The 7,368-nt window shown below is 42.6% G+C and overlaps 1 protein-coding gene across 1 annotated transcript; it reads right to left on the reverse strand.

Moving 5' to 3' along the window:
• Positions 1-528: 528 nt before the first annotated feature.
• Positions 529-6,288, reverse strand: LOC115418971 (inositol hexakisphosphate kinase 2). Its single transcript, XM_030133538.1, has 5 exons — positions 5,689-6,288; positions 2,863-3,094; positions 2,598-2,764; positions 2,306-2,481; positions 529-2,220 (listed from the first exon to the last, which is right to left on the reverse strand). Exons 1-5 carry the CDS (start codon positions 5,900-5,902, stop codon positions 1,624-1,626), a joined length of 1,386 nt encoding a protein of 461 aa, XP_029989398.1. The 5' UTR covers positions 5,903-6,288; the 3' UTR covers positions 529-1,623.
• Between the last annotated feature and the right edge of the window lie 1,080 nt (positions 6,289-7,368).

Raw genomic sequence — 7,368 nt, forward strand, 5'->3', positions numbered from 1 at the left:
GTACAACTAAATGTATATTTGGTTGGAGAAATATAATAACAAAAATAGCTTATGTGAGTTTAAGAGCTGATATCTAGCCATTGTCCATGGTTTCTTGATAATAAGCAAAATCACTTCAGTTCTTACATCAGTCGCTATGGCATCGTACCATCAAAAACAGTGCTTTAAGGCATTACATGTTTTCTTTTCTGTCTGTTTTAGTCACAATACACACAGGAGTTAGTACTTCATTGCATAACCATTGTTTTTGATGACTTTTGATGGTCTAATAATTTTTTCCGCAACTGTATACTCATGTTTCTTCTATTCTGATTAAGTTTTGGCAATTCAGGCTGAGTTGTGATTTTTTTCCATAATCACATCAGTTTTGTTACAAGAGCACTCCACAGCTTTATTCACAGCTCTTTGTGTTTCCCATTTCCATCATCTTCTTACACATGCATACACACACACACACACACACACACACACACACACACACACACACACACACACACACATTTAAAAAAAAATCTGACACAGACAGTATGTTTTACCACAAATGAATGCCTTTATTTTCAAGACACTTAACACACAGGTACACAAGAGAGCTATTGGCTCTTGCAATAACAAAATAAATCAAAATTGATATCAGAACAGAACATTTGAGTGGTAATATGGAATGTAGCTGTTTCCATTTTTTTTCATTATTTTTAAACAATCCTTTCAAATAAATAGTCTCTATATAGTCTTTGTAGCTAGTGTTTTTAACAATATATTCTCTTTTTTGGGAATGAAAATCAGACAAAAACAGAGACAATGACGAAACAAAGATATTAACCCCTTGCAATCCCCTTAAAAAGTTTATAGGCAAAAAAAGGTATAGGGTAGAGCAACTGTTGAAAAAAGGCAAATCCCTTCTTCTATACCTAAAGAGTCTTGTTGTTCCACCAAAAAATGTAAATCCAAGTGCCTGGTGGACATAGAAACCATGTTTGTTGCAAGGGTCTAAACAGACACCAATATAAAAACATAAAATGTCCTTATTTGAAGCTTAACTTGTCAATTGCTACAAGGCTGCTGACCTAGCCAGCCAAGGTCAGCTTTTACAGTCATTTCCCCACTGATACTGTGCTGTTGGGGACTAGCAGTCCAAACTTCATCCAAAAAGAAAACAAAAAACACTTGCGTCATTTCACAGGTAAAGCACCACATTGGGATCCTAGAACTACATTGAGCTTTAATTTCCTCTGCCTCGCTCTTTCTCTCTCAGAGAGAATTTAAATAAAGAAACTTGTGTGTACCAGAGGCAGAGAGGAGTCCTAGGATACTGCAGGAGTCCCTGTGTTAGTTGAGAGACCTCTGTCTCATACAACATTCCTCCTAATAAAGAAAAGGAGTAGTCTCAGAAAGACAAAAGTGCAATTAGGGCTCAGGCAGCCCTGTCCTCTGGCATATTAGGGAGAGTGAAACCACGACCACACAGGCTCTTCCCTGACACAGAGGTGTCTGAGGATCCCCCGAGCAGAGGAGGGTCAGACGACCACATAGGCATAAGGACGATGCACCTTGGAGTAACAGGGTTGTAGCTCAGTGAGCTTTTCCCAGGGTTGAAATTCAGACCATACTGGCTCTAGTGCAGCTTCACTCAGTACTGTGATCCTCCAGCTGGGAGATGATGGTGATCAGGTTCTGGAGGCCAAAGATGAAACCACTGTCCTGGCCCTCATGCACCACACTATCTTCTCCATAGTGCCGACAGGTGGTATGTGCAAAGTCAATCATTCGCACATCCACTTCTGGGCTGCTGGCCTCTCCCACGCTATGGGATGAGCGACTGCTGCCACTGTTACTACTCCCCCCGGCCACACTAGAGCTGCTACTTGCTGAGGAGGAACGAGAGAAACCAAAGGCCCCTTCCTCCTCCTCCTCCTCCTCATCTGATGGCTCATCCTCATCACCCTCTTCCCCACCACGGTGTCTGGGTCTAGTGGGAGTCCTGGGGGGGTCTCCGTCGTAGATAATGAGTAAGGAGCTGGAGTAGAAGCGGTAGGACTCACAGGCTTCCAGGGCAGCTTGCATCTCCCGGAGTCTGCGCAGCACCGGTGACAGCAGCTCCCGACGAAGGCGGCGTCCGTTGTGAAAGAACTGGTAGAGGGCCTCTTTGAAGCCGGCCAGGGTCAGCTTACGGCCGTGGTACTTATTCATGAACATGAGCTGCCCTGAGTCTGACTGGTAAACCTGCAGAGGTCACACAGACACATTAGCACAACAGAACAACACAGATAAAAGGTACAATTAAAGAACTTCAGGAGGTACCCCATACCTGCATGCCACAAAGTCGCACTCCAATAGAGGCAGAAGTGCTCTGCTGACACTTGCGAATCTGATTGGCTTTCTTCTCCTCTGATGCATCATCACCATGTTGGCGAGTTCCCATCTTCAAGTCTAAGACACATGGTACTCTATAGCACCATGTTAAGTTTTCCAAAAGGATAAATTCTGTGAAACGGGTCAAGGATCACACAACACCGCTAAACACTTTAACACATTTAACAGCTAAGGACACTGTATACTTCACTGCAAATGCTAGATGCAATCACTTGAAGAAAGGATACTGTATTGGTTGCGGTGCTTTGCATTCTCCTTCATCCTTTGTAAGTGCTGTTGGTGACATTTGAGACTCCAGGGATTGTGTTTGATCTGTGGCACCACGTTGCCCTTCTCCAGGCTGAAGTAAAGAACCTCTGCCTGCTGCTGTTGCTGCACATCATCACGATTATAACTACAAAGATGAAAACACAGAGAAATATCAACAAATTGTACTCCCCAAGGAGGCTGTTGGCTATGACTGCTTTAAGACACTAAGACAAGCCGTCTCACCTCAGGATCTTGTCTTCTTTACGGGTGTGTCGAGTTCTGTCTTTGCTGTAGTTGTCGTTGTCCAGAAGCAGTGTAGCCTGTTTCTTGTTGCTCCACTTCAGCATCTTGGTCTTGGGCTCACAATCTGATGAAGGATCTTTGTTTTCTATGTCCCCTGATTCACTATGGAGGGGGTAGGCGATGAGGCACAGGTTCCCTTCCTCATCCTCTTCAAAGCTAACTGACACCACACCTGTCAAAGAGTGAGGAGGAGCAAGAGGACGTTAGTTACTGAATCCTTGTGTTTTCACTGTAGTAAACATTTACCCAACATTACCAATCCTACTGTTGCTTATTTTAAGACACAATTTGAATATATGAATACAAACATGAACACATGTAAGAATGCACATTTAGATTCAATACAGGTGGGACAGAAATAAATGGCACCAAAAATATAAGCTGACATTACCAGTTGTGAAAGACCAGTCGTTAAAATCATTAAGGAAACAAGACTCACAAAACACCACATAAGGCTGAAAATTGTTTGAAGTGACCAGCACATTTATTAAGCAACTGCCAAACATTGGTTATTCATAATACAATGGTTTAAGGCCGAGACACCAGCAGTCTCACACTCTTTCCACATCTAAACACATACATGAAAAACAACATAATAAGATTCAGTGAACAGTTACATAATGACAATACAGATAATCACTAATAACCCACTGTTCTGTCACAATCGCAATCTATCTACAGAGCTTTTAAGGATTATATGGCATGTTTGAACAGACTTATCAAGTTTGTTTACTGACAGATGTTTCACAAAACAACAAATGTGAAGTCGGTTTTAAAGATAAATCATCACACCAACAACATACGGTGCTACTTAATGCCAATGTTAATTTATGGCATGATCCACAAACGGGCAGCCCTATAGACCCCCTGCCCGGCCCCAGGAAAAGTCCCTAGATGGGCTTGAGTACCACAGGTCTCAGTGCAGAGTGGGGGGAGGTGTCACACTGAGACTAAACATCACAGCTGCAGCGGCTGATACAGACAAACCACAGAAAGGAAAGAGGGATGTGGTTGAAGCATACCGAGACAGTGTAGAGCTACAAATACCAATAGCGGGTCTGTGTGTGATGTACTGTGAATCTAACAACACATAAAACAGTAAGCACATTACAAAGCAACCTCTATTTAATGACTAACAATAATTACTTGGAAAAAGCCTGACTGAATAGAGCAGGTGTTTAAAACACAGCGCAGAGCTTTAAATATTAAATGGCGGACCAGAGGACCCTGCATCCATGTTCCGTCTGCAGCCGGAGGCCTGCCTGATGTCATGTGCAGTGACATCACAAGCATGCAGGAAGCCCCGCCCCCTAAGTCTGTCCTGATGGACTGTGGCATCGCCTCAGAGCTGCAATGTCATCACACCACCTCAGTGAGTGTGGGAACTTATGAGTCACTGGCTTACTACAAAAGAAAGGCCAATAAACTGGTATTAAAGCTAATACAATGAACCGTTTTACAACCAAACTGCATCATTAGTTTATCCTGTACTGGAAGAAGTCTGATAGCTTGTAGCTCACTATCAATTTTATAAGGTTCAGATGTCCTTGTGTCCCACTTCCCTAGATTTATAAGTTGTACATTTCACATGCTACCATCATTCTTTCAAGTGATACTGAATAATGTAAGCAGAATGATATGATAGTTTTTCTTTAATGTGTCTCCCTCTATATAAGTCTAGGAAATTTCTTATACTTTTTACCCCCTCTATGTCAGACATATACTTGCTCTCCACTTATTCTGGGATGGTTTAGTATCAGGTTGGAGGTGGTTCAAACTTATAAAGCTTCTCAGAATCATTTTGCTTTTCCACAGGACCATGCCATTTTACCATTTAATGTATACGTCTCTGCTTTCCCAGGACAGCATGTACAGGGTATCACTGAATAGGGACATCATAAGGACACAGAAGTTCTCCACAACTTTCTCCCCTCATCTTGTGTCTTTTTATAGTCCCATGGTGCATTTCTGAGGAGTCGGATACCATGTGTGCGTCTTGCCCACGTCATATGACCACCTAAAAGGTGCCTCTATCAGTATGTGCTCATTGTTTGTTGCTGACTGTGAAAGACTGTGGACCTGGAAACACCCAAGAAACATGACACTCCAATTAAAGGCATGTGTATCTGTGAGTGTGCCTAAAAATTTGTAGAGATATGTGTCTATGTTTCAGTGATGGGTCAGGGAATCTCCTCAGCTGACTTATGAACTGTTCCCCTGGCGATGTGTCCCATTTATTTTTGATCCCCATGGAACTCTATCTCACTCTGAAACTATAGCTGCCTTTAAAGTCAGGCCCAGTACTTGAAAGGCCTCTGGCTACTCATCCTCCTGGCAGGTACTCGGGCCTCTACTTAAACCCCTCTGGGTCACATCCAGATAACTGGCTTTGATGTCTGCCAACAGCCCCACTATTGTACATAATATGTACGTAATGTCTGGTCATCAAATACAGGAATTCATCATTCTATAAATATCAGTATGCATACTCTAGTGTGTTACTGGGAACACCAAGTCCTGCTAGTGTTTTTGCTGAGTTATCTGCAACAGAGTTCCTTCACTTAAAGTAAAATAATCCCCTTATCATGTGCATTTATTATTATCTGTGATATTAAATACATCAATAGTGCGTGATTCACTGCAAGCAGTGAGTACAAAGATGAGAGAAAAAAATTAAAGGATGCATGCAAAGCAGCAAAAACAACATCACACATCATCTGGTTTGACAGGCTGGTATTTCCTGCAGATCAAGAATAAGGAACTTACCTTTATACTGAGGGGTGAACTTCCTCATCTCTGGTGGGAGGCTCTTGTAAAATTGGTGCTCCCGTGGGATGAGGGGCTTGCAGATGGTTTGTTCCCCAAATCGCAGCACACAGGAGTGGCCTCCCACCTGGTGCACGAAGGGTTCAAGCATCACCCCTTTGGGAGGATAAGGAGTTCCGTCCGCCTGCATGAGCGCTTCCAGAGCGGGACTCATCCTCACTCCGCATCGGACAGCTGAGCTGTGGGGACCCACGTCGTACGGGAGGCAGGAGGCTCGGCCGCTTGTGTGGCTCCCTATCCTCGGCTCTTCCCTGTTGGCTCGCAGGGGGCGCTGGTGTTCGCCTACTCGAGCGCAGCAATGAAAAACAAAGGCCTGAACAGGAAGGGCAGAGGCAGCGACCAAATCCTCGATTCCCTTTAATTTTCCTCGGCCAAAGACAATTTACAAAAATCCTCAGCTGAGTGAGATACTCTCCGTGTTTGTATGTTTAATAAATGCTGTCTTATGCAGCTGTAAAAGCTGCTAAAAACGTTTTAAACAGCGTGTGATTGTGTCGTTTACTTAATCCTGCCGTTACCGAAACTGACGACTGAGCTGATCCACCAACAAGAAAAACAGCACAAAGCTCCGCCCACTGCCCTGGACAGCCAATCAGAAGGCCGCTACTGTCGCTGGGAGGAGACAAGGCACCTAGAGAGGATCAAGCAGATCAGACAAACAAAGAGGAAGGAGAGGAGCAGGGGGGAGGGGAGAGCAGGAAAAATACTAGACAAAAACACAACACTCAATGTACACGGGTTTCATTTCATGTACTTCTGAGACACAGAGCAGTTGTAGGCTTGTTTTCATTATTTCTAACCCCCTTAGAGGCAAACTGCTGTATTAAGTAAAGGCCAGAAGGGAACTGAAATCTGTTTCAAAATGGTACAAGTAGTGTCTTCTTTTACTTTGTAATTTTTACTTAACATTTCCATATTTCAATAATATGGGTAGCATGAGATGTGTCATAGGCTCTTTTTGATGTCAACTGGCAAATCAAAAAATGCAACCTGTTACTTATTACATATTAATATTTCAGTTGCATGTCAACATGTTCGTATAATACCTCTATATTATCGAAAAAAGGAATCAGCTGAGAATGTATCAGGCCTTACATCAATGTCATTAAAGTCATAAAGTTTGGTAGATTCCTTTGTTTAGACTGACATATTTTTGTGTGTTTTACATCTCGTAGTCATCTTCTGAATTGTGTTTCACTTAACATCTGCATTAATGTCTTTCTCCCTGCCCTGATTTAAAACTGAAATGTGTCTAACAGTTTGGCTCTAATGGGTTTACTCTTTTGGATGGATGGATGGATGGATGAGTGGGTGGATGGATGGATAGATGCTTTAAAAACCATAAAAGCCCTAAAAATGCTGTATCTTTGTGTCTTTACTTTGGTGTGTGGATAAAATGTTTTTAGGCCATAAGGGATTTGTGTTGCAATACCACAGTCAGCCACAGGAAGGAAGAAAATACAACAGACATGTCCTGATGTATTCAGATGTCTAATATATGTTCATTATTTTAAGACTTGACAAAGGGAAGGGGTGAGGCATTGCTAAGGATGAATCCATTATATTTTGGTGCAGATCTGTAAAAAGAAGAGTTCTGGACATTTGATTGAATTATAGGAT

The sequence above is a fragment of the Sphaeramia orbicularis genome, chromosome 5 (assembly GCF_902148855.1).
Source record: "Sphaeramia orbicularis chromosome 5, fSphaOr1.1, whole genome shotgun sequence".
NCBI classification, from domain to species: Eukaryota; Metazoa; Chordata; class Actinopteri; order Kurtiformes; family Apogonidae; genus Sphaeramia; species Sphaeramia orbicularis.

Coding starts and splice junctions, on each gene's coding strand:
- LOC115418971 (XM_030133538.1), bottom strand. CDS start 5,902: ATGAGTCCCGCTCTGGAAGCGCTCATGCAGGCGGACGGAACTCCTTAT. Junction 3,095..5,688: donor GTTCACCCCTCAGTATAAAG/GTAAGTTCCTTA, acceptor ACTCTTTGACAG/GTGTGGTGTCAGTTAGCTTT. Junction 2,482..2,597: donor AAAGCACCGCAACCAATACA/GTATCCTTTCTT, acceptor CCCGTTTCACAG/AATTTATCCTTTTGGAAAAC.